Source organism: Dermacentor albipictus, chromosome 4 (genome assembly GCF_038994185.2).
Source record: "Dermacentor albipictus isolate Rhodes 1998 colony chromosome 4, USDA_Dalb.pri_finalv2, whole genome shotgun sequence".
NCBI lineage: Eukaryota > Metazoa > Arthropoda > Arachnida > Ixodida > Ixodidae > Dermacentor > Dermacentor albipictus.
Genome location: NC_091824.1, coordinates 76,737,142 through 76,764,695, shown reverse-complemented (window position 1 = coordinate 76,764,695; position 27,554 = coordinate 76,737,142). Strand labels below are relative to the sequence as shown.

General features: G+C 43.2%; 2 protein-coding genes across 3 annotated transcripts in view; one reads left to right on the top strand and one right to left on the bottom strand.

Annotated features, from left to right (window-relative positions):
• Positions 1-27,554, top strand: part of LOC135895893 (WD repeat-containing protein 7-like) — a 109,228-nt gene that overhangs the window by 15,993 nt on the left and 65,681 nt on the right. For both annotated transcript variants that reach the window (XM_070537155.1, XM_065424121.2), the window contains exons 6-15: positions 2,262-2,332; positions 4,270-4,389; positions 5,348-5,493; positions 7,858-7,948; positions 9,859-10,024; positions 14,542-14,624; positions 16,349-16,508; positions 22,522-22,742; positions 24,084-24,279; positions 25,624-25,820. In XM_070537155.1, the coding sequence (XP_070393256.1) occupies positions 2,262-2,332; positions 4,270-4,389; positions 5,348-5,493; positions 7,858-7,948; positions 9,859-10,024; positions 14,542-14,624; positions 16,349-16,508; positions 22,522-22,742; positions 24,084-24,279; positions 25,624-25,820 (1,451 nt within the window). The remainder of the gene's footprint in view (positions 1-2,261; positions 2,333-4,269; positions 4,390-5,347; positions 5,494-7,857; positions 7,949-9,858; positions 10,025-14,541; positions 14,625-16,348; positions 16,509-22,521; positions 22,743-24,083; positions 24,280-25,623; positions 25,821-27,554) is intronic.
• LOC135895895 (bifunctional purine biosynthesis protein ATIC) overlaps positions 1-27,554 on the bottom strand; it is a 181,005-nt gene that overhangs the window by 110,738 nt on the left and 42,713 nt on the right. The gene's annotated exons all lie outside the window — the stretch shown is intronic.

Genomic DNA, 27,554 nt, shown 5'->3' with positions numbered 1-27,554 from the left:
AGAGTAAACACAGGTATCGAGACTAGCAGTGCAAATGTCACATCCCTGGACACGTGTCACGATACGATGCAACTGCTACATGTCGCCACACCTTGTTCAATAGTATGCAACTGCAATGCAAGGTGTATATGTATCGACTCTACGCCGCGCGCATCTCACATCGCGTGACTGCTCGCGCTAGGACGCCTGCACAGAGCATGTTTCCGCAACAGTTAGCAAGTGTTGGCGTATCGGAGGCGTAGAGTAGATTACTGCCTCGTTGAGGGCCCAGATTCGATACCGGCGGGAACTGGGCATTTTTTTTTATTCCTCGCGATAGCTGCGACGGACACCAGTGGCGGCGGCGGCGGACTACATCGCCAACCAAAACGGCTTGTGGATTGAGCCCAGGGCAGCTTACGCTGTAATAGCAATTTGTTCTGGAAAACTTAATTTGTGCATTTTTTGCAGGCAGTTATATATCATGTGATTCCAAAGTTAATCAGTGGTACTGATAAACATATTCAGTGGGCACGCGAGGAAAGCACCCGAAAACAGGCATGTTACTTTCATAGTTGATCTTTCTTCAGGGAAAAACAGAAAATTATTGTATAAATGGTAGACGAACTTCCATTTGCGCCCTAAACACGGTGCAATGGCACAGTGTACTATCAATTGTTCCATGGTATTATGTGTATTTTGGTTCATTCACGTAGTCTACAGAAAACTCCAAACACCTACCTACAGCTTGGATGGTGGCTTGCCATCTGGCCAACCAGATAGGCCAACCAAAGCCCCCGGTGTGGGAGCAGGCCATCTTTGCGCCATGGGACACGGGAGTGCAAATCATGGCCCCAAACTTGAAGTTCACACCTATTACAAAAAAAATTCTTTTAGGGAGTATTCGGCAGCCATCCTCGCCCAGTCTGACCTGGGGACTCATTTGAGCCTCCTTGACCAGGCCCGATGAGTGGCGGTCGCCACCGGAGTCCTGGACTGAGGACCAACCCTCGGGCCCCCATAGCCCTATTTTTCCTCAATGAAGTTATTTCCTTAGCTCTCTGATTTTCAAAGTGCCATCGAAGTGCCCACTTTTATCATTACTATGCGTTGTCAGCGATAATGTAGCAGAGGCAGCGATGTCCACTGCAGAATTGAGAAATCATTTTTGATCACAAGTACATAAAAACAAAAGCTCAGGCACGTTTGCGCAGCCTTGCAGCTCTTGTAAACAAAGTGACAGTTGCTAGCACGTGTATTGTCACTGCTCTTTTATCACCCTTGAGCGCATTTACCAGACGCCGATGTTGAAGGTTACCGCAGGTTCACCACAAAAAGAAGGGGAAAATGAAACAACGATAGGCAGGATATTGCTATTGTAGTCACTCCAGCTGGTAGGGGATGTGTTCAAGGGAAGGGGCAAAGTAAACATTGAACTTTTATAACAATAGCAATGTATCGACACTCCCTGCAAATTTTCGCTGTCACCGTCGATGTTCCGCATGAAGCCCAAGTGCTACAAGATCTCTAATCACGCGTTGTTTATTTGGGTGCGAGGAAAAGCGTGCGAAGGTGATTCGTGGAGGATGGTGACTTGATGGTGCCGTCTTCCCACGCGCACAATGTCGGAGACCCCGTGATCAAATGCGGGCTGTGGCGGGGAGGGAGGAGCTCAGATGAGCACGCGTCTTTCATCTGCCCCGGCCGTGGCTGCGCATGGCTGGCCTGGGCTGCAGAGTGCATATGCGGGCCACGCGCCGTATGATCTGTGGCGGGTGCAAGGTCTAGTCGAGCTAAAGTGGCTGGTCACTGCACGTGCGCTGCCTTCCCGTGAGCCTAATTTTGGAGGCCGCCTAATCTCAAGCGTCGGACACGCACTGAGTGAGGAAGCCCAAAGCGACCGCTCCCATCTGCCAGCGTTCATCACGCCAGCGCGGTAACAGCGAGCGCTCGCAGTTATCGAGTGAGATCTGTTAAATGTTTGCCTGTGCGTGCGTGACAACCTAATCAGTAAGTGAATGCTTACTGTAATTTATACGGTCTATACAACTACCAAGCTTGCTTAATGTAGTTGTCTAATATATTGCTGATGCAGTCAATACTTCGCATTTCGTGCGAACCCCATTCCATCTCATTACAGCATGTTGCTAACGTTTTAAGCAAAGGTGCTTTACCGCCTCTTTGAGCAATAGTAGTGGCTTTCTTCAGTCGTCTGTGGTACGTAGCTCTTGGAAGTAGCGTATATCTCCCTGATTTTTTATTCTTTGCCATGCTTTGTGCAGATGATGTCGTCGTTGCCATCAACGCTTCTGGCATGGCCAAGGTCTGGACTCTGACGCCTGATGATTACAAGGTTTGTGACGTGGCATGTTTGTTTTTTTAGAAATAAAGGGCCGCGAAAAAACAAAACTTTCTCAAATAAGAAATCCGTCCTTAAAAACTCCATAAAGATATCTAATTTGTTCTGGGAGCCTAAAGGAAAATGGCTGCGCTCAGCTTTTTTTTTTTTTTGTAGCATACGAGTCAACATTTTAACGCTCTGTATCCTAAACCTTGTGCAGAATGTGCGGTACAAATAGTGCACAGCTTAATGTGAGGATCAGTGTAGTGAGGCCAGTCGGCACTAAAGCCATCAGAAAGGTGTAAATTTGCATTTGCAAGCTGCTACATGCTATCAGAAAAGTAACAGCCGACATGTGCACCGCCCAAGTAAAGTTTTTGTTCCTTAAGAAAATGGCTTTGGCTACTTGTGTTAATGAGTTACTGACAAAAATGGGCTCGAAACACTGCACAAGAAAGTGTGATCATTGGACCACTGTGACCAAATTCAAGTTGAAATGCCTCTCACATAAAGCCAGATATAAATAACAAAATTTAATTTGCAACGACTTGCATATTTACCGGAACGGCTTAAAAACATTGCATGTTTCTGATTCTATATTGCTCATGCATTGCCCGGAGAACTTGTGTAAACTGCCCTAGCCTTCCTTCACGGCAGGTGGGAAATTTTCTTACATTAGAATCGGGAGTAAACACGCCATTGTATCGAGGCTAGAAATACAGGTTTTACAGGCATCAACTTACAAAAAAATTATCATTTGTTATATTTAAGATTATTTTACATTGTAGGTTGTTACTTAGGGTCTAACAGTATTCCAATTTCAGATGACCTACTGTAATATCCCTAACTCCAAGCTTGTCAATAAAGCACAAAATTCGATTCCAGCAGCCTGTCTAAAATATAGTTTTACAAGAAAGGTACATGTCTTGTATCTTTGCATCATTAACAGTATAAAGCAGCGAAAAAGACCGTTTCGAAAAAAGAATTTTCTGTGAGGTCTTTTCTATCCACGAATGTGGACTCCCACATCTGTGCTCTCAGGGATACTTCAGGTATGCGAACAAAATAATCACTACTTATGTGTGAGTTACTGATGTCAACAGCATTGAGTCACCTCAAAGATTGACCTCACGCTGTAAAAAATGAGAACCTGATACGCGACCACGTACTGCTCGTGATGTCGAACGCGCATACTACATAAGCACACTATGTGCACCCTAGCACACTGAGCTGCTGCGTGCATGCGTATCTGAGCTGAACAGACAGCAAACGTCAGGCTAACGTTATCGAATATTTCGCTGGGCGCACACTAGTCCCGACAGTTCTCCGTTGGTCTCACTTTGTGCATCATCGAGGTGCAACGCCCACCGCATCTTTGGTGGATCGCCTCGTCACGCCGACGTTATGAGACGCTGTGTAGCCACAGGGGTGCTGTTTCTTCTGCCCAACAGCAGTTACCCTTACGTGCTGTGTCATGCTAACATATCATACCCGTGTATTGTTGAAACGCCATCCAAAGAGTCCAAGTGTAATACCAAATTTCGATATCGCTGTGAATGCTTCGCCTTTCGAGCGATAAGGACAATTTTTCGCTGAATTCAGCATTTATGCTTATAACAGTTCATGCAGATAACAAATGTGATGTTGGTTTCGACTTAGTTGTAAATGGACGTTGAGTGTTCTGAGTAATTTTGCGAGTTAATTTCATTTGGTCACTGCAGTCTTCCATCCCACTGTACGAGAACGAGTCCAAGACTCTAAGGTGCCTGAACGCCCTGTGCCTGGCGTGCTGTGCATACAACCACCGCACAATACTTGTGCGGTGGTTGTATGCACAGCAGCACCCTAGCTGTGCTGCCTGACTTAGCCTGACTTAGCCTGACTTAGTTGTAAATGGACGTTGAGTGTTCTGAGTAACTTTGCGAGTTAATTTCATTTGGTCACTGCAGTCTTCCATCCCACTGTACGAGAACGAGTCCAAGACTCTCAGGTGCCTGAACGCCCTGTGCCTGGCGTGCTGTGCATACAACCACCGCACAATACTTGTGGTGACGGCCGATTGCTGGCATGTAAGGGTATAGTTTCTTTCGTATAGTATAGTTTCAATTGCTGGCATGTAAGGGTTCGAAGTTGCTCAGTGCTATTGTATGCGCCAAGGCAGTGGAAGTTATTCGTGATGCTTCCTATCCTCTTTGCTGCGCACGGAAATTATCAAGAGGCCTGGAGGCCAGTCCTTTGACTGCAGCACCTGTTTTGACGGTGCTAAGGAAGAGTGAATAGTTCGAACACCTATTATAACCCGCCGCCTATTTTCGAGCTGTCCTAGCGAAATTTTCAAGCAGAAACGACAGCTCAAAATGGATTATTACCTTATTTGCTCATTTATAACCCACACTTTCTCCAAAATAATTTGTGAGAACAGCCTGAACTATCCAGCCAGGTATGCTCAAGAACCTTGCTCGCTAATCTAATTATCATAGTGGCTAGCCTAGGTGCGTGCCCCCATCCCGTTTGCGAATGTTACAGTATCGATGGATGAATGTGAAAATAACAAACGCTCATTAGACCATATGGAGGACGTTGTGTTGTGCGACGCATAGACAGCAATAAAGTATTGCTTGAGAGTTTAAGCAATAAGACATGAAGAAAGCGTAAATAAATTTCAATTCGAGGTTGGTAAAGCACATCGGTTTCATCTTTTTCTGACTGCCAGAATCGAAAGCATGCTACATTTTTCTTGTTCCCGTGGCATCAAACCCTAGCCGTGGCAGCCGCACTTCGATATGCGAAATGCAAAAACGCCCGTGTGTCGTTCATTGGGCGCACAGTAAGGATCTCCGGGCGGTCAAAACTAATCCGCAGCCCCCACTACGGCGTGCCTCATAATCAGATCTTTGTTTCGGCATGTAATACCCCAGCGCTTAATTTTAATTTTTCTTGTTAAAAACTCTGCTGCGTGTTAGATTTAGGCTTTCTTTAGGAGCCCTAACGTCATATTTTACCGTGTTCTTGATTCTCTTTGGTCAGATATATGACGCCTACGACTTTGTGCTGCTTTGCTCGTTGGACAACCGGGCGGGTGAGGGGTGGATGGGAGGAGACTTCATCTCTGCTGACCGTGTATGCGTGTGGAGCGACAAGGGTCGAGGTTACCTTTACCAGCTGCCGGCCAAGTGAGTCACACTTACTGACACCTGCAGGGATTCCATTTATCTATCGATAAACGAAGTATAGAACATGACTCTGGGTGTGTTATGAATATTGGCAGAGATAGCTTGCTGAGAACCTTACTGTGCTCACTGGACAGCCGCCATCTTAAGCCCTGTTTTATGTCTGGCATAGACGGCAAACAATACGGCTTGAAGAGGCAGCAGAAAAGTTTGCTACACTGCAGACGACTTTTTCTTTAGCAAGTAGACGACAAAGACAAGTGATTCATCAAGGAGCTGTGGGAGGGAGTGAGTCTAGCTAACGCTGTTAGTCAGACTTTATTTCTGTGAAAGCTGTTAAAATTTATATCAATTTATTCTTGTACGCTTTCTTTATTTAATGTATAATATCGATTAACAACGCGGTCAGTTCTTGCCCTTGCATTCTACGTGGGCTGTCACTAATATTCCACTGCCATATTTTTTTTTACAATGGGGAGGTCCTTCACCGGATAGCTTTCGCATAAACAGTTTTTTTTTAGTTTACACACAGTAAAATTTCTGGCCCTTTCACTAAATTAAAATGTCTTTTACGCCGTGTGAATGTAGTGTTTTACGTCTTGCTAGAGCATGGTGCTGCAGAAATTGAATTGCTAACGTAAATCTTGAATAGTATTTGCGTGCATTATAGAGCATATATGTGTGCATAGGCATGTTTGCTTTTCTTTTCAGTACATAAAGTGCCAGTACTCTGTACTTCGAATGTCATTCTCTAAAGTTTGGTAACAGATACTGGTATTGGACTGCAGAGTCCAATGCTCTGGTTTAGCCCATTTCGAGATGTGCGTGTGTATTTAATGCGTTTACTGGCCTTATTTGCTAATTTATGCCATACCTCTGTTCAAACAACCTTGAACCATAGAATCAACTGTCGGCACTCTTGCGGATAAGCTTTTTAATTTGAATAAAATGGCATGTTTAGGATTTTGTATGCTTATTTGAACGATGACTATTTTGTACATAGAAGACAGCTTAAAAGAAGTTTTCGTGGTTTGAATGCTGTTTAAAAGACTCAGAGGCTCAAGAACTGAGAACCGCACTACCTCAGCTGGCATAAATTTTTAAAAATCAAGCTATCAGCTGCTGATATAGACAGGAAGATAAAGCATTCTAATCAATAAATTTTTATTCGTAACTTGTTCAAAATGTTATAGAGCCAGGGCCTAAGAACTCATCTGTGAGTTGTATCAAGGATCCACAGTTAAAGAAAAAGAAAATTAATGTTATGACTAAGCATATGTCTGTGAGAAGTATAAAACCGAACAGGTGCATTAAAAACAGGAAAACAGGACATTGTAAGACGTAGCATAAGAAACAACGACAAAAACAGTTAAAAGCTAAAGAGCTAAAGTTCTTATAATATCCTAGAACAATATCTACAAATCAAAGCGAACATTAACATTTTAAGTTAATTTTAACTTACAAAACAAAGTGCACATAGTCATTCAAGTCCCAAGCATTGTTCTCAAGTTCAAGTGTATGAAATGTTTGTAGAGCAACTGAAACAATGTCATTAAACTGAACGCGTTGACTTGTACCGATGTTATTGACCAAGTCATTCAGAGCAAAGTGTCTATCAAGTACACAACCATGATGCTTGGTTGCTTGCTGGCTTAAAGAGAAAGATTATTTGAGATATGTTAATTAATAACCCTTCAACTATACGAAAAAATTACTCTTAGAAGAAGCTTGGTAAACCAGCTTCTTCTAAGAACATGAACGAACGAAGAGGAACAATGAGACCTTAATCAAATCAAATCAGTTTATTAATATTACATCGCATGTTAATTATAGCATATAAGATATACAGACTGAAGTTCTAGCAGCAGGTTGCATGTTGACATGAATTTTGAAAGCACCTGCTCATACCCAAATAATCTTTTATCGATAAGTATGGACTACCTTGTGGTGTAAGATGCCCAAAGACTTCCGAAGTTTCAAGAACCTTTACTTAGCCAAAATGGCTCAAATAAAAGAAAATAATTTTAAATTCATGACATCTCAGTGACTTATTGGCGCTAGGGTTCCGGCACCGAAACAAAAGAAAGGAACTTTGATCTTCGTCTTCTATTTCAATAACCAGTCTTTTACAGCGAAATGAAGAAACATTGCGTTTTCAAAAATATTTTATTAGCCTAACCTGATTAGTTGCTCCTTTTAAATGTCACTTTCATGTTAGTCATACCATTGATCAGCGACTGCCAGCACGTAGGCCAAGTTTTACCAATCTGCTGTGAGCGTATCGGCTCACGAGGCTATGACAGGGTCAGTGTTTAGCACCTGCGGACTAATTCCCGCTGTACTTCCTTATTTCTTGTCCTGCCTCAGTTCCATAGTCGACAACAGAGAGTTTCGAAGCAGGCCCAACTCCGAAGACAGCGCATTTCTCATCTGTGTACTCGCTGTTCCCAATGATAAGGCAAGTTCTTTTCAAAGTCGCACTATAGTAGTAAACCATCGTTAAAACGAGGTCCTCGGCACTCGGAAAGGGATTTTGTTAAAATGGCATTTCATCAAGAGCAGAGAAGCCATAAATGAGTCGTGGTAATGTTGGAAGTGTCTTCTGACAGTGCAAAAGCTGGTAAACCGTAATAACAGTCGAAGGTCGTTGTAACGAATATTAAAATAGCATCATATTATTAGATCAACGAAGTAAATCTAGCATATTCGTTTCTGATATCAGCCTATAACAAATATTCTAATCTAATAAATGTTGAATATAATGAAGGTACTTTCCTGTCAGATGCGGTTTCGTTATAAAAAGTCTACTGTGTTGAAAGAAAAGACATGTGCTCTATAGTGACAGCATGACAGTGGCCGAATTATACTTATGACTGTCAGCACCTATCTCATTTGCACATTATCAATGTGTTTGGATCTCTGACTAGAGGAGCCGTCGTCAAGTAGTGGAGTGGCAGATATCTTTAGCTCTTCCCACTTTTGGCTGACCCGAAGAAAGCCATAGGATTATTGTACAGGATGCACTGAACATTCTTCTGGGTATTTCCTGCTTCGATCGTGCTCTGTACTAAAAAGTATCTGGCGCCACTCTACCTTTAATGTTCGAGGCGAAAATGCAAATATTGGTTTAGCGGCCAGGAAAAGATTTGAATATCTGGTACTTCAAATAATATCATTTTGTTGCAACAAAACTTTACTGTGTTTAATGGATGTATGATGGTTCCAACTTAGCACACACTTGGTGGCCCAATTTCCTGATCTTTCGTTAATTGTCTACAGGCCATGATTCCATGAAACTAATAAAATTACAATGGATATTAGAGAGCGCCAGTGTATTCAGAGAATGGCAGTACAATACATTCTTAGTAAAGGTTGAAGAGATGGCCCATTAATGGGTTGAAGAGATGGCCCATTAATGATCTTAATTAAACTTTTGCATTAACATTCAGTGCACACGTTGCAGTAATATTCTGCCTGGATGAGCAAATGTGCTTATGCGTTACGCACGGCAGTACATAGTGCCTAGGACGCTATGACATAAAAGCCGTTGGTCTCAAAAAATTTGCCAGCCGTTATTCTAAACGCGGATGAGAGTCCCGTTACATTGAGAGGAACATTGAAACTCTGGTGCTGATTGACCATGTCGTAAGTATTCTATCTGTATCTGATGTAAAAATAGCAGGCCTTGCAACAAATATGCTTTCATCTGCTGCTCCTTTTATGCCTTGCTTGCTTCATATGACTGCAGACAGAACAAAATAATAGCCCTCTTTGCGTTTTCGCTTGCGGTACTTGAGAAATGCAGCCAAGTGCCTTTTTACTGAAGTGCACTTGGGGCCCTGAAATTTCTTGGTTAGAGAGGGTACTTTATTGTAAAGGTCGAAGTTATATTCAAAGAATAGGAAACCTTTATACCATAAATTTATGAGACACGTAGTGAAAGAAGTCCTGATTTTCTTTTGTACATTTCATTCGATGAAATGTTTCATTGCTGATAGCCTTATGGCATCGCGCTTCACAACATATTTCATATCCTTCTTGTGATTCGACGGATGCAACTGAGTGGCGGATGTAGAAGGCAATGCAGGTATCACTGTGCGCTTTTGTTGTAAAACCAGAAATTAACCATCTGGGATGCCTAAATTCATTTGTTGCACAAGAGTATTTCCTCTAGTGATATTCGCTTATGTGGCATTCAAATACATCTGAAAAATGAGAATTCAGCAAGGGCTTACGGGTACTTTAGGTATACATGTCTTTTTGTTGTAGAAGCACTCATGGCAGAACCATTCAACTGTATCTGTTCATTGCATACGTAGTCTTAACATAAACTAATACTGCTCCTTGTGCTGACCTCTGCCATTACAGAGACTCGTGTGCCCCCCTGCAATGGGGTACTTCTTGGGCACACGGGGTGGCTTTCACAAAGTGCTCTTGAGAGGAGACTCGAATGGACGGGTCGTTATATGGAACGTTGTGGACGTAGCCATTTCCGATGTAGAGCGCATTCGCCAAGATCCGAGTGCCGTCCTTCGTGAGTACTTGCTTACCATCCACTGCCCTCGATCCCTGTCAGCATGGCCTTCGAATGCATTTATCCTGTGAAACAGAGCGTTTAACCTTCAATAACACCCCTTTTGCATGTGCCGTTAATGGATGATACACTGATTGTCAATTCTCCATTTCGAGAAAGCGTTTGGCACCGTTACTCATGATTCACTAACTTATAAATTAGATGAACTGAATGTCGGGTCGGATATAATATGTTGGAGTATGAACTTTCTGTTTGAACGTGCCCACTGTGTAACCAGTAATTGCTTTTCTTCGGAACTATCCTCAGTAACAACGGGTGTGGCACAGCGCTCAGTCTTAGGTCCACTTCCCTCTCTAATAAACGTTAACTACTTTTCCAACTGCATCACTTCATCTTCAAATAACCTATTTGGAAATGCCTGCGATCACTACCCCAAAATACCAAGCCCTGCTTTTCACACACTTCAGTATGACATCTACCGTGTGTCTAAGTTGTGTAAGAAGGGGTGCATGAAATTATTATTAAATGGGCAAATGTCAACTTATGTGAGTATCTCGCCGTTTGAAAAATTCCACAACTCATACCTCTTCTATTAAAGGCGTTCCTATTTTGTTACCTCGTACAAGCACTTTGGCCTGTACTATAACCAGATTGTGGCCCGCCCATACTCAGATAGAACATATTACTAGCAAGACTGACCACATGCTTGGATACTTGCGCTGTAACTTTAACACTGCGCCTACCTCGCTCAAGTTAACACTGCAAGAAACCCTGGTTTGCTCTAAGCTCGAATATGCCTGCATAATCTGCAGCCCTAGTAAATCACTCTGGTCCACACAGTTCAAAGTATTCAAGATTGCGTGGTTTGTTGAATTAATTATTAACACCATGCCAGCGTCACGGACACGAAAAGTCACTTTCTCCCGACAGGCGAAGCGTTCATTGCAATATCAAATTTTAGACAGCTACAATAAGTATAACGTTTGTCGTTTTATCAGGTGCACAAAATGCTGCGCGCATTTGCTTACTAATTAAATTAACCATAGCGTTACCATGCGCGCACATACGTACAAGAGCACATCTCACTGGATGACCGCGGACATTCCCTGCCAAAGCGCTAGCCTGATTGAGCGTGGCAGCAGCGGCGAGCGGATTCCCCTTCATACCACCTCTCGCTTCAACGCGAACTAGGCGCGAGAGCACAGCGTACACGAAGCCATCAGCTATCTCAGGTCTGCTAGCCTTCGAATTCAGCGCACATTGCCTCCAAGACAGCATGCGCGAGGCCGCCGCAGCTGGAGTTGACGAGCTGCGTGACTAACCTGCCCCTGCCCTCCCCCGCTCCCCCGTTTGCGCATGTTAGAAGAGGGCGCATACCCTCCCCCCCCTTCCTCCCTTGCGGGCAAGAAAGGGCGACGCCGCATCAAGCCACCTGGAGCACATGGTGCACGGCTGTGATTTTAGCACACTAGGACTTTATATGGGACATCACGGCGACGGCGACGGCGGCGGCGGCGGCGGAAATTCACCTCGAGTGTCCATATACTTACTATCACAATAAAAGCTAAGTTTATATAACGTCCGCGCGTCATGGCTAATAAAGCAGTAACTCAGTATCCATGCATCTGATGTAAGATGAAACGAGCACGTAGCATATATCTAAAATAGAAAGCTTTTAGAAAACTTGGATAGTTAAGAAAGGCGCTAGTTAAAGCAACCCACGAAATTAAACTCCTTGCGTATCAAACGTAGGTTTTATAAAAACTAACATGTGTATAAAACCAATGCCGGAATATGTTCCGGCTCTCTGGAACCCACACGCACAAGTGAACGTAGTTAAACTTAGATCAATACAGAAAGAAGGCTGTAAGGTTTATATTGAGCGGTTACCAGCGGGCCATATCCCCGTCATCTCTTTTCCAAAGTGCAAATTTGGAAAGATTAGAAACCAGACGGTACCCCGAAAGGACGATGTTATTTTGTCTGATATACCTGTATCACGGTAATTTAGCAATAGACAAAAAAAGAATGCCCTTTTCTTTCTTGTCTTCCATCCGTGGTTGTTGCGCCTCTAGTTCACACCAGACAAAAGTACGTCAAACGCACCAACCGCGCCGAAACGCGTTCGCTTCACTCTAAAGTTGTAACCGAACACTTTTATTATACTAATGTATAGAGGTATTCCCTCTTCCGTCGTAGAAGTAACGAATGGGGCAATCTGAAACCAGCAGATTGCCCCATTAGTTACTTAATTTAAATATGCTGGCATCTTATTCACCAGTAATTTATCTTGGTCAGAGTATAGTGTTGTTGCTACAAAGAACGCTCTACAAAAAATTGTGTACCTGTGTCACACTAAAATCAACTTCTAAGCATTATTTATTTATTTATTTTAAGAAGTACTGCCAGTATGAATGCCAGGGTCACTTATTCAGGACAAAAATGCCTGAATGAGATATAAAGTAAAACAGAGCAATACAATACTACGGATACAGCAAACACCGCTTACATATTACAACAATTAGTGGCGAAACAGACATAGGTGCCGTACGGAAACATAATACTGAATGCTAAGTAGAGAAAATACATCAGATTATGTTGAGAGACAAAATGGGCGGCAAATATCACCTAAAAGGATGACGATGCTGAGAACAATATAGCACGAGTACACGAGAGCATGTTCACTTACAAAACTGACGACATATTCAAACACGGATGAAATAGTCACTGTGTTTACAGAAGAGAACGGCACACACTGTGCAATAATAAAAAAGAAGAAGTGCCACAAATTCAGATCAGTGCTTCCATGTGGAGGTAAATAAGTTACGGACTCGCTAATGGCCTTGATGTGATTTGATTATATCGTAAATTACAAAGGCATATTGACATATTAACTAATATTGATAGCATAGGCATAGGGACTTCGAAAATCAGTCTGCATTAACAAAACTTGTCCTCTGTAATTGCCACATACATTTGGTCGCTGCTGAGGCAGTTGTTTCAGTGTCGCGTGAATTGCTGTTGTGAATAGTGGCAATGTGAATTGGCCAATGAGGCAACAATTTTGCATAAGAAAAGTCACGCGAACAGCCCTTTAGTTGTTAATGCGCTTATGCTCAGACGTCCGAAATCTACGACTGTGTCCAAAAGTGCTTTATCTAATTATCGCGAGCTTTATTACTTGCATGAGAAGACAACCATTTTGCAGGGCGCTTTTGCCTGATAACCGCAACGCAGGACATAGTTCAAAACAAATACTGTATGTGAAGTCTTAATTGAACATGACATCAATTCGTAGCTCCTCGCAAAGCAACAGAAATTATTTTAAACGTCAACTTACTAGCTGTTCATGCAAGTGCTAACTGAAAGGCCTGCAATGCGATAAATATGATGATAGACTGCTGCGCCGGCATAATTGGTTTATCAATGTGCGAGACCAGGACAGTCGGTAATCCATTGTAAAAGATAACGCAACGGCGGACGGCGGACAAAGTATTCGTTTATTATTTTTTATATTCTCCGTCCGAGTTTGCACCGTTTTGATAACGGTTTAACAAATCAAAAATGGAGCTATGAACAAGTGGACGGGCATTGTTCTGCCTGAGCACAGCAAAACAGCTTCTAGGCGGTAGGAACAACAAAAAACAGGCGAATTTTATTGCCCATTCGTTTGCTTTTGACTACTGGATAAGTTCGTTAGTGCAAGCCACGTTGAATGTCTTTTTTAAAATTTTAATGCTCCTTAACACTAGACACATTCTACAGCTTTGGTAAAAGGCACTACTGGGCCCCAATAACAAGTTTAGCTGAACAGGTCTATTCGACAGCGCTTGAAGGCGTACGCATCATGCTATAAATGTCCATATTTTCACTGCAGGTTGTATGACAAGGCGTTATCGCAGTGTGTACAGTGCGATTAACTGTTAAAATTACCACTTATGTAGAAACCATGCATTTTCCCCACTAGCAAGTGTACGATCGCCTGGGTTTGCAGCAGATTGTCTGAGGTTGCTGACGCTTGCACCTTTCTGCACATTAATGCAGTGCATTGACGGAGCTTCAGCTGGCAGTTGCAACTAGTGCGCTACCAACGTGAGAGTCGCATATTACAATGTTCCTTCTAATCTTGTAATGTTATCTTGTTTAGGTCAAGTAAAATTGAAACAAAAATTAATACAAGTTGTTTTTCTTTATTTCTGACCACCGAAGATGAATTTGTACAGAACTAATGTGTTAGCTGAATTTACATTAAGCTTACCATTCTAAAACCAGCATGCTGAGGCATCAACCATAGGAAGGCATATGCTAATCTTTGGGCATAGCAGGGTTAACTTCGGACTGCATTTAACAATTGTGCACGCTGAATAATTGTGAGCACATTTGTGAACAATTGTGCACGCTGGCACAACACTGTAAAGAGTAAGGGGTTATCCTGTGGGTACTTGCCAAGAAGAATTTCCGCGTACTGCAAACAGGTCAGAACTTGAATCTCTTCTCACGCCTTTCTTTTTTTCTAGAAAAAGGACCTTTCCTGAGCCTGTCTTTGCAAGATGCTTGGGATGAAATGAAGCCTCCAGCCCCTGGCATTTTGGACAAAATGGTTTGACGCTTTGCATTGCGCGTTTCCTTTTCTGTCTTGCATAAGTACACACGTTTGCAATGGCTGTCGTAGTGCCGGTGTGACTCGTTCCGCAACTGCAAGCTGTTCAGTGAGCTTCTTTGACTGTCTAGTCGCATACGTGCCTGAGAATATAGTTGAATCACGATATAAAGAACCTGAATATAACGAATTATCGGATATAATGACGTAAACATAAAAGATAGTTGGCCACGCTTTATTTCAATGTGTTGTTATAGTGCTATAACGAAATCGGAAATGGGGTGTCCAACTCGGTGTCGGTTATAGCGACAATGAATAAACATTGTTTATCCTTCAGTAGTGAACAACCAAGAATAATATTTTTTTACAAAAACAGCCAAGCTCAGACAACCAATTTCCATGTCTGAAATAGTTTTGGAGCAACTCAGCTCATGTTTTATAGGGTTCTATTTCACTATTAAATGTTTGTCATGCCTCAAACTGAGTGGCACTTGCCAGCGAGACCATCGCTGGAGCAGTCTTTGAACCACAACCGCACCAATTGTCAAGGGCGAAAAGAATAGAAAATGAAATGTGCCACTGAAGAGTACGGTTCCAGCATGCACAGCCATTGTGAAAGCGAGGCATGGTGTTCAAGCGCCTACAAGCAAACTCGGTGGTTACGCACACGTAAGAAAAACGGAGCGACTTAAAAAATCCAGCGATCAATTGTTTGATCGCTAGACGAGGTGCAACCGGTTGTCGTATGTATCGCAAGAATCACCGCGTATGCAACAGTATTGCCAGCTTTGCATGCGCCCACGTTTGATCTTACGGGATAGCCATGCAGGTAAGGATCTTGCAGTAACACTTTGAGAGAAGAAACGTGAAATCAGTTCTCGCGATGCCCACAACTTGAAAGGCCAGCGTGAGAATACCGAATCTAATGTGTGCAAGCACAGGCGTGAGCACGTGACCGAAAACAAAACAAAAAATGGCGATATTCCTAGGTCACTATGGCGGCAGCAACGACCGCACAAAGCAAAAAATAAATTATTGGGAAAGCGGAGAAGCAGCATCACTGTGAAGTGCCTGACTAATAACAACAGCACACTGAAAACGGTTGGTTGCGTTAGTCGGTCTTCGATAGACAACCAAGAAATTGAAGTTTCCTTTTTAGACTGCGCAAATCGGTGCTAGCCAAGCAGCACACCGCTTTTGAGTCTCTTGTACCTGCTTTAGTTTGTCTCTTACTTTTTTTGTACTAACTGATCTAACCACGATTTCTTGACATGGTCGTTCACTGCCCTGCAGCTGCATGTGCAGCTGGAAGTGCTGAAGAGCCGTGTTAACTCGTTTCATCAATAAATTTTCCAATCAATAGTAAGAGCTTGTGTTGTGCCGACCTCTTTCCTCGTTTTCAATGTGATGTCGTTGTTAGCCATGAACAAGTACCAACTAGCCCATTTTTCTGTTCTCTGCAGCATTATAAAAATTGTTTAGAACTCATTGGAAGTAACAGCGTCTCTAGAAAGAAGCCCGGCTGCTCTTCATTCTGCAATGATGCAGTCTGTCAAGTGTCCAGTCGCTGCCGTGCATGAACGTCTTTGGACTTATTAAGACTTGTTTCCGCCACCGCACGTGTACGGCGATGACGCTCAAATGGTTAAAGAAACTTCAGGCAGATCTGAAGATGTCCTTGTCATGTGTTTCTTTTCTCACGTTACACCACTTGTCTGTTCCAGGATCTGCCTGAAGGAAACAACGAGGTGAAACTTACGGCTAGCGTCTACCTGCCCCTGCAAGGACGCCTGGTGGTTGGCAGGGAAGACGGCAGCATCGTTGTCACGTCGGCCACACATGCCGTCATGCTACAGCTCCTTTATGGGAAGCAACACCATGACGGTAAGAGGGAGGCACGGGGCATATTCGCCTCTTTCCTGTATGAAAATATCGCTTGTATAAGGATTTTTTTCAAGGCGCAGATAATATAGTACAAGACGGTGCATATGCTCAAACTAGAACGAAACGCGAGCACACTTTTTGTCTATAGATGGTCTGGTATCAGAACTTTGGAAAAGGGACATTTGTACGCCTATTCAACAATACCCGTAGCCCACAGAAACATGGAAAAGCAAAGCCACTGGCAATGCAATCCTGTGAAATCAAGATAAGCCAGTTTGATTTTTCCTTGTCAGCACTCTGTCGTTGAGCGAAAACAAACTCGCTTGTCTCGACTCTGGAGGGCTGCATGTGCTGTTATTTCGCATTTCCTTGTTTCTGTAGGATGTCTGTGTTGTTGAATACCAATAGAAGAAAGGGAGGTTAGCCGAGGGGCCCGATGTTTATCAGCCATATCATAAGAAGCCAGCAAACGCTGACACCAAGGACGACATAGAGGAAATTACTTGTGCTTAATAAATGAAATAAAGAAACGATAAATTAATGCAAATTAAAGTAGATGAAAAAACAATTTGCCCCAGGTGGGGAACGATCCCAAAACCTTCGCATTTCACGTGCGATGCGAAGTGCGAAGGTTGTGGGATCGTTCCCCACCAATTGGCAGAGGCATTTTTTACCGGTTCTGTCTTTTCAAAACGATGCAATCTGTACGTCATGTTATTTAAAGGCTACCTTGCTAACACGGATAGAGTAGTAATGAAAAGGATAACATAAATGCCGTTCTTTCTTGTTTCTATGCCTTCGTTTATGATAACTAGCCTGCCTTTACGTAACAAGAATCTTTGCCAACTTAGTCAACGTTCAGTCATTTTGAATCTGTGTCTTCACTACTATTGGCAATGCTTCGCTAACTGCTGAGTGAGCAAATAAGGACTTTGTGCTTTGGCTGAAAAGAAAATTTATGTTTAAGTATACCATATGAAGGCAACAATAAATTAAAATTGTTTAGCGTCCTACCTGACACTTCACTCCCACCTGTCCTTAATATGTGACTTCCCATCAAGGTTCTTTGAAAAGTGAACTTTCTGGATCAAATCGCATGCGAATATTCGAGCAAAGCGATATTTGATCATCGAATTGAATATGGAATATTTTTATTAGTAAACAAACGAAGTTGCCGACAGAGGCGTCTGCATTTGTAAGGTTGCAAAATAAAAAAAAAAACACTGTGCGCGTAGATTTAGGCGACGTTAAAGAACCTCAGTTGGTAAACACTAATTTGGAGCCCTCTACTACAATGTCTATCGTAGCTCCAGTGTTTCTTCGGTACTTTAAATACCATGAATCAGTAAAAAAATGGCTTGCTAGAAAGGCTTATTGACATCCTTTACATGGCTTACACAAAGGCGTACTTAAATGCAATTAAAGACGTTCAGAAATAGACGTCTGGTCAGCTGAAGGACTTGTAAATGAGAAAAGTTTAGCAAAGCAACAAACGGGTCTAGTTGGTGCACTTTCATAGTTTTCACGAGGTATGTTTTGTTTTTAACAAGGAACAAAACAAATGAAAAAAGACGACACAACCGATTGTATACACTCAAATGCGTTGTCTCTTCAGTCTTCCCCGTTTAAAACATAGGGCAGCACAGGGCAGGAAGACTATGAGAAACAAGTGCTTTCAGTTGACTAGTGCGCCATGCATTTTGAGAGCACGGGCATAGCGCAAGTTTGCACAGCCTAGTATATCGAGTGCACCACGTTTTAGATTGTATGCCGGTATAATAGCGGCAAGTAAGGCAAATCGGTGTGGCTGCCAAAGTTGGACAAATGGCCTCAAAATGCTTAACCTCTCCTCAACCTTCAAAAAGGTTGGACGACCTGGCGAAACCTTATTGGATGAGGTTGAGGTTCACCTAGGAGAACTCACCTCAACTTTCATCGGCCGCCAGCGACCTCACCTGAGCGTCCTCAAACTCAACATTATTTTTTGAGTTCATAGTAAAGTATTTTGGTGCCGACTATACATTACCCGAACATAAAGATACGTAAGCATGCTCTAATGCCTCTGGTACATGGGCCCCGAGTAATTCTATAGCAAATGAACACTTCAGGAATTAATTAGTTGATTAGAAGGTTTTAGCTATTATAGGTGTCCAATGGCTTAGGTAAACCCGTGTGCAACTGATAGTGGTGGTGCTAACGCCGTTACAGTGACCTTAGCTGGGGGGATTCGCCTCTAGTATAATATATATGCTCCGACTGGAATGGCTGAACTTTTGTTGCCGCTCGAGAGAAAAAGAAGGTAAGAAATGTTTGCTCCCACTGTGCGTTCGCATAGCATAGTGCTCTTCAACAATATTATTCGCCTTCCTTCGAGAGGTTTTATAAATTTAATTATTTTGAGAGAAACAAACGCTAAATGTTGTGTGCCTCCTATATAACTGTCGTGGTCCGGGGCACTATCTGTCTCCTGACTCAGTCGCAGAACGTTAAATAAACTATAGGTTCAACGCAGCTTCAAAATCGAAGCACGATCTTGAGGCTCAATCGAAAGATGGCACATCGACGAAAGCAGCCGTCCTTGCGCAAATTTCACATTTGGCCCATATTTCCGCTCATTAGGTTCTACATAATCAAAATTATCATCGACGAGAAAAATCACATTTTCACTGCCAACGGTTACTATCGAAAAGTAGTCGCCACCACACTTTATTATATTTCGCAATCGTCAAGCATGCGTCGCAATGTTCTGATGCAAAGAATCTCATAATCGCTTTTCGACGCAAAAATTCAACGTCAATTTCGGCTAGCACGGTAGAACTATATCTGTTGAATTCACATGTGCAAAACACGAAACCAGTTGCAAAATATCACTTTATCAATGTAAGAATAGAAAGATTTTATTCATAAAAAATATACGCACGAGAAAAGCATGTTAAGGCAACCGTGGTGCGTACGTGCGTCACCTTTCTGGGCTGTGGCTGTCCAAAGGGCGTTAGTTATTTCTTCAAGCTCAAAATTCTCTTCTCACTCTCGTTATTTTAGTTTCGAAATAAGTATTACAATATGACCAAACAGCGCAGACGACGGGACGTGTGAAAAGCGGACGGGACAAAGCTCCGACATACATTGCACGCTTGCAAAATAAACAAAATATGCGCACAATGTGGAAGAACGAGGAATGTCAAAACAGTCTAAGTCGCTTGACCAGGGCAACTACAATGATGCCTTCGCTGCTTTTTCAATCTTTTTTTTATCTTTTTTTTCCCTAAATGTGTAATTTTGGTACATCCTTTTCCATCCCCCCCTGCGTGTGCTTTTCTTCATCTTTCTGTCTCCCCTTGCTCCTTCCTTAGTACAGGGTAGCAAATCGCATTTCTATTTTTCGTTTAACATCCCCACCTTCAATAATCTCTCTCCCTACAAAACACACAAGAAACCAATATATATTTAAGGCAATACAGGACGCATTTGACAGACATTACCTCCTCTTTTCGTTAGACGAAAGCGCCTGTTTGAGTTGGTGGACAAATATCGCCCATGAACTGTGCGCCTAACCCAAGTAAGATGGAATGAAATAACTTTGCATCAAAAGCCGGGTGTTTATTGTATTCCCTGCTTCTCAGACGGACGCCAAACTAACAAATGTACAAGGGCTGAGCGGAGTCCTTCGCGACGTGTGGCTTTTATGGCTAAATAAGAATGGAATTAATCAAGTTAAATTTTCAGGGACACGTCAGCAAGCACCGTTGCGCTTCACTACCTATAATGTTTTCTACTTTTCTTTGTAACTTTGTCACGTAGCATTGTCACTATTTCATGTCCGCACTTCTGCTATGGGTTTCAGGCATTTGACAACGGTCCAAGACCTGTCAACGAGCGTTCGGTGGTACACACTGAAGTGTAAACGGAGGTGCTTCGCCGGTGCCTCGTTCAATTTTCTGACATTGAAACCACCTGTTTGCCTACTGATTGATAATACACTCCCCTAAAACGTCACTTCTTATTTTTTTTAAATGTTTATATTGTACATAAAAGAATATCAGGTTAACGTGGAACCTTGAACCAAGCAGTCTTATCATGCTATGTTAGTTTTCTTAGCACGGTCAGCTTGCTTCATGCCTGATGATTTAACACTACTGGGCCCTCTCTTATACATTGCACAGCTAATGCCACACTCTGCTAGTTTGCTGCTAGAACATAGTAGTAATGCCTCGCAGTGACTACTTAATTTCTCAGCAAAGGCATCAAATGCCTTCAGAAAAGTTCTAAGGAGCTGGGAGACAGCGAAAATGAAATGCCTGAGGACAAAAGAGCGTGTGACCGACTATGCCGGGCGCGCTAGACACAAGCATTGAATTTTTTACAGTGCAGAGACGGCAGCGCAAACTACCAATGATGTTGCCCACTGTCAAAATTAAAGTGACCAAGCTGTTGAGGCAGTGCAATAATTACGGAACATTATCATTGCGAGGTAAACAGGTCCTACACTCACGTTGGCACACTGATGATAACATTGAACTCGAGGAGTACTCCAAACTTCTGACGATCTGCCAGGCGGCGACTCCGACTGGTTGATCTCCGTGGCGAATAATGTACTAGAATATACGGAACGTGCGTCACCTTATAGTGCAAACTTGCAAGATTCACGAGTTTTTTTTTAAAATCTCGACAGGGGAGGTAGACTAACTGAAGCCTTCACGTAGCGAGCACGCCAGCGACGCGGATGCAGAGTCCCTCAGGTAACGTCACACACACGAGGGGACGCCACTCAACTTTCTAGGTTCTAATACCTACATGTAGAGATACCTTAACGATTTTTAAAAGAAATTTCACTAGGAGAAGTTCGAACCGCTACCACTGACTCATTCGTTCAGGATGAGTAGATATAGACGTAAGCAGCTCCGGAAAAAAGATCGACCTCAAAACACGACCGCACCAAGCATCCGACCCCGCTCAACCTCAAGCTCTCGAATGAAGTTGAGGTACTCGCAGAATTTCTATTTCGCAGAATTTCTATTTCGCAGAATTTCTATTTCGCAGAATTTCTGTTTTGCAGAATTTCTATTTCGCAGAGTTTGTGGCGTAGTGTTGACATTGCATTTGGGGAAAAATTTCACGTGCCCTTAGAGTTCGCGACATTTTGTGCGTTTTGCGAAATCGGGGAAATGATAAATTCGTATGCGGTGGTATCATTTCTAGGTTCCACGAAACTTCCAAGAATCGCCTGTGGCAGGTAGCATAATTTTTGTCATTGAGCTTTATTATTCGACGAAGCGGACATTACCAGTACGACAAATCGAAACACATATTCAATTAATAATTAAAATATGTAGTAATTAACTTTTTAGTTAATTACTTTAGGGCAGACATTGCAATTTACAAATGATAGCCGGTGAGCCTGCAAGACGTATCCGCTTGAAATGAATTGCCAGGATTATGCCCGTTTCGATATGCACTCCAAAGTGTGGGACGATATACAAGGGCGTTACAGTTACTTTTGTGCTTCAATGCATAAACGACCGCTTTGTTAAAGAAGTAAGGGGAACAACACTGTATTTTTACGGCAAATTTGATGGCGCATATCTCCAAACTGGCGCCATTCTTCAAGTTCATTCCGAGTGGATAAGCATTGCAATTTCACCAGCTAAAATTCGTAAATTGCCATATGTGCCGTAAATTAATTAAGGAGGAAGTTAATTAGTGATCCAGCTCAAGGAGTGGAATCATGTTATCTGGAACAGGTTATTTTCGTTTAAATTCTGTAAAACATAAAGAGGATCACCTCGTACGCTAAGGGTGTACTGAGGAAGAGGGTTCTACGGTATGTAACAACGGTCAGTGAATTATTTCGCTTGTCACAGAATTAGGCTTCGTAAATATTGTCTGAAAAAGAAACAATGTGAAGGAGGAGTGCACGGCATTTCAAAGCTTTTGTGTTATGACTTTCAAAAAAATTTTTCCAATTGTGTTTTCACAGTTTTTTTTTTATTCTATACGCTCCCTGCGCCCACAGACCAACCGCAGCTGCAAGTGATGCGGGGCCACGCTGGACGCGTCACGTGCCTGCTGTATCCAAACTACGTTCACCCGCGCTACGAGCCCACCCACCTGGTTTCGGGGGGCGTGGACTTCTCCGTCTGCCTGTGGGACCTGAACGCGGGCACTCTGCTGCACCGATTCTGCGTCCACGCGGGCGAAGTCACGCAGCTTCTCGTGCCACCGAATGACGGCAGCGTAAGCGCCCCTGCTGCTTTCTTTTTTTTTTCCTTAATGTGAATAGCATTCTTGGCACTTGTCGGACCAGTTTCCTTTCCGGCTGTATAGCTATCCAGCCAAAGACAAGCTTTGATGGCTCGGTATGTGCCAAAGAATATGTTGCGCCTCTTTTACTCCCAAATCATGTCATTGGTTATGTGCCACTGGATTATGTGCCGTCCTTCAGATTACTCTCGTCATAACATACAAAAAGTTCATCGCCAATTTCACACACGTTATCATATAATTTGATAATAACATGTACAACGTCTATAAAGCGTGCATAGAACAATAAAGCCTCATTTGGTGCCATTTTAATTTATTTTCACCTCTAATGAATTATATTCACGTACTTGACCATTCATCGCAGATGTGTTCTGGTCAATGTTTCTTTAGAATGTTGTGTTCAGTAGACTGTATAACAAAAATCGAACACGCTGCACCAGGAACCAAGCTGCGATGGAGTGCGTGAAAAGTCGAATTTTACTGATTTTTGTGAGTAAATGTTTGATTAGGCGACCAGATGTTAAAAGCGAGATTTGGCCAAATTTAGAGACTAAATATTCAAAATGCGAAGCGTGTAAGCTAACCAATAAAAAACGCTATCACAATTATGTAGACTGTCTACTTGTACATATAATCTGTACAAAATAGGTAAAAATAGGACTTTTGCAAAAGTCGTTTAACCAATATAACAATTACACATAATCTTTAAACTAATATACAATGTAACAGTTGTACACAAGTTTTCAACTAATAAATTTTATTTTTTCAACAGCTACAATTTGCAAAATTGTGGTATGAATGCTTGGTGGAGTGACGGAGTCGTGAACTTCATGTCTCTACTTACGTTTACTTTTTTTACAATTGACGGTCGTCTGCAATTTTTGTAAACAAACTGTTAAGCTCTACACTAAAACATGGCTCCCAAGTGTTCATACATTCTGTCTTTTTCTCATTGGGAATCAATTAGGTGGTTGTCTAAGGACAGCACTTCTGCATTTCATACATACATTTGAATGGAGAAATCGGAAGTTTGACCACATGCAAGTCTCGCTTTGTTTTCTGGGCACATGTTTGCCAACAAACAATTACACAATCTCCGGTTCATCGTTTCTATTAGTGTTCTTACATTTACGTCATCACTGCTCTTAACAGTGCGTTCCCTAATCGTATTCCAACGTTTAATTATCATATAAACAAGTAAAGCGATACGACTCGAACCAGGTGCTTGTATGCATAAAAGAAACCTGGCAGTTTTGGTAAGTTCATGGCCAGCGACGTACAAACTTCCACACTGTAAACGTGTTCTCCTTACAGCCACGAATTCTCCAGAGCATCTGCAGTGTGGCCAGTGACCATTCTGTGGCGCTGGTGGACCTGAAGCAACGCAAGCCCATCTTGTTGGCCTCCCGGCACGAGTTCCCTGTCAGTGTGGTCAAGTGGCGACCGTCGCAAGACTACATGTTGGTCAGCCTCTTGGACGGCTCGGTCTACATCTGGGAAATGGAGACCGGTAAGGGTGCGGCAATGTGCACAAAAGCACATTCGTCATGGTGCAGTTCAGAAACAGGAGCGCAACAGTAAATAACAATGTCTAAGTGTGAGCCAAATGGTGCGTAGGCATAATGAGCTGTCACCTGAACGATGGAACAGGAGACAACGCATATAGACGGGGTGTGCCACTTGGCTGTGCGCGTAGTCCTTTAGAAGTGGAGATTGAAGATTACTGTGCCTTTAAGAGGCGCCAAAAGGAAACACTAGATTAGACTTTTCAACAAATTAACGTTTAATAGCCTGATGTAAAAGATTGATTGCTAAAAAATAAAATAGAGGTCAGATTTTCGTTTTTTTTTAAAATTTCCTGCTGAGACCTCGGCTGTGACACGTCAGTGTGACGTCATTGATTTCAATGTATTTGCTTGCGTTTTGGTCACTGGTGACACAGTAAAAGTTCACAGAACGTATGAATAATGCGGCAGTCTGGAAAAATGAATTTCAGCAATAAAATTAATTTTGCTCCTCTTTACAACAGCAGCGGTAAATAACTTACCTAATTTTGCTGAGTGTTGTGCTTAATTAAACTATCACACAACACGTTGGTCGAAGCTGCTGGGACGTTGTGGCACAGTAAAGGTTCCTAAAACTCTCCTAATAGCAGTCCTTGGCTCCTTTAGAATACAGTTTCGACTTACTGCATTTTAGAGTAGCCAAAATTTTCTACTGGCGATAAAATATTAACTGGATTTGAGCAGACGTTGACAAAACCGTGACGTCAGAGTGAGCTGGTGTGGCAACTTCAAGGGGGAGTCAACCACTCGTGTGTTTGTTTTCGCATCTTTGTTGGTTTATAAAGCTTATTGTCACGGTAGTAAGAGTGGCCTTCTTTTTTGTATGTGGTATGAATAATATACATATAGTGCACCTCAACCTGTTTTTCTCTTTTGTAGCTATTTTCTGTTGCTTTCCATCTCGGAACATACTTTTGGTCACGCATTCTCGGCTGAAACATTAAAGAGTACAGAAAAACAAAGTACAAAGTGTTAGAGTTGAAAGACACGTGTCTTCTTATAGCTTTACAGACGGGGGACAATAAAATGGCGGAGGCGGGTTGTAATGAGGGTGTCAGCAAATGCTACCGTGCAGCAAGCAATGTCTCGAAGTCTGACAAACTTGGAGGGCCTACTTCCCGAGAACAAACACACGAACAGGTCCCGAAGATAGAGGGGCGCGCGGCTTCTTTCTCCTTCTTCTATGGGTGTAAACCTGGAGACTGCTAGGAGAGGCCTTCGCCCTGCAGTGGACATCAGTAGGCCTACAATGGCGATGATAAAATCAGAGCGTGCGTCTGGTTGCGCAGGGCTCCTGGACCGAGTGGTTCAGGGTCTGACGGCAGAGGACGTTCTGAGCGCCTGCGAAGACTACACCGGCCAGACCGGAGAACGCATGGCGAATGCGGCGGTGCGTCATCGTAATATGTCTGCCGTCCGGCAAGCCGGCCAGCGTGGGGTGCACCATCAACGCCACTCCTCGCACCACCGCGCTCCCGGACACCAGGTCAGGAACGCCTCAATCATACGTGATGTGGGGAAAAGGAAGACGTGGCAGACAATTCGCTCGTTAGCGACTGATGTGTTGTGGATATGGGAATTTCCCCTCTCCCTTTCTCACACATGGATGGAGCTAAGCAGTCTCATTACTTCGGAGTCAGGCCCAGCTTGTTGGAACGTCAGAGTACTTATTCAGTTGTTGATACAAATGTGGTCCGTCTTCACAACCTTGGGGCATACGCGTGCAATCAGAACTGTAGTTCAAGGACAAGGCACTATCAAGAATTATTACTGCCCTGAAATGCCGCATACACGCATGCCTATTCAGTCATTGGCGCTTTCCATCAACACGGGTGGTATAAGATGGGCAAGACGGTGGTTTCACCAGCTCGAGCGGACACAGCGAATAAAGTTTAAAAACTGCACTAACAAGTGCCATACTAATACTCGGTTAATTTGAACAGACAATACTAAAAGTAAAATAACGGCTCACAGCAATGCAGAGAATGAGGTACCATAATATTTTCACAGCATTCGCAGGCCGGGTGGTCTTTTCAATGTGAATAGTAGCATCTGAGATGTTAATATCGTCCCGTTGTAGTGACGGTGAAGAAGAAGGCAGTGTCAAGACTGTGAGTTACGAATTTAATTCCTTGTTGGGTGAACTTGTGGCCAGTAAAACAAGTAATTAACCCTCAGGCACAACGGTAGCGGCGAGCAAAGCCGGTGATCATAGAGAATCTGATCTGTGGATAAGACGCGTCGGCTGTTTATAGATGACTCACCGAACCGTCCACTGTAATCGCTGGTGCTTGTGTAAGTTCTAGAGCGCACATCACTATTCTCGTTGCACAAGCAATCTTATTACACTGGGCCCTACGACAACGCAAAAAAAAACATATAGAACCAGCCATAACAGTCCAGTAATTTTCTATACAGAAAGGCGCTCCTTGCGCCAGGCGATAATTATCATTTGTTAGCTGCTCAAGAATGGTCACCGGGAGAGACGATTAGGTGCGCGCGGCCATGTCACCCTGCGACCAAGAATCAAGCTACAAATAAACCGAAACTATAATTACTAAACCTTGCATTATGGCAAATCAACTGAGGCGATATTATAGTTGATCACTTTCGAGGTCTCACTTTTTGTTGGCTCAAGCCAGCGTGCAGAAAGCCTATCGCTCACTCTGATGAGACCTTGCACCAGATGTCAAGTCACGCAGAAGTGAGCGTATCTCTGAAAGCGATCGATCAAGAGTACACAGCCCCTGTCGTCGTCAGCCAGGTTTTATGCGAAGCATATTACGAGGGCTCAACCCAGCTCCTCAGGCGCGGCGGTGACCATGAAATCACGTGACACCGTGACGTCACGACAGAGGAGAAGTGGCTTTGGCTCAACTCTTGCAAGACGGGCTGGGTGGGAATCGAACCAGGGTCTCCGGAGTGTGGGACGGAGACGCTACCACTGAGCCACGAGTACAACGCTTCAAAGCGGTACAAAAGCGCCTCTAGTGAATGCGGTGTTGCCTTAGAAACGCGCTGTTTCTAAGGCGTGCGTCTCTTGCTCAGGCGCACATTTCGTTGCCGCGCCGAACGCTGCTTTGCTCGACGCTCACCGCGTCCAATGCGGGGTGCGTAGTCGCTGCCCTGTAGCCCATTGTCTTACACCCCTTGGCGGGTCGACGGGAACGCTGTCGCGTTCCACTCTTGAAGGCGAAGAAGTAATGCATGAGTTGTTTCT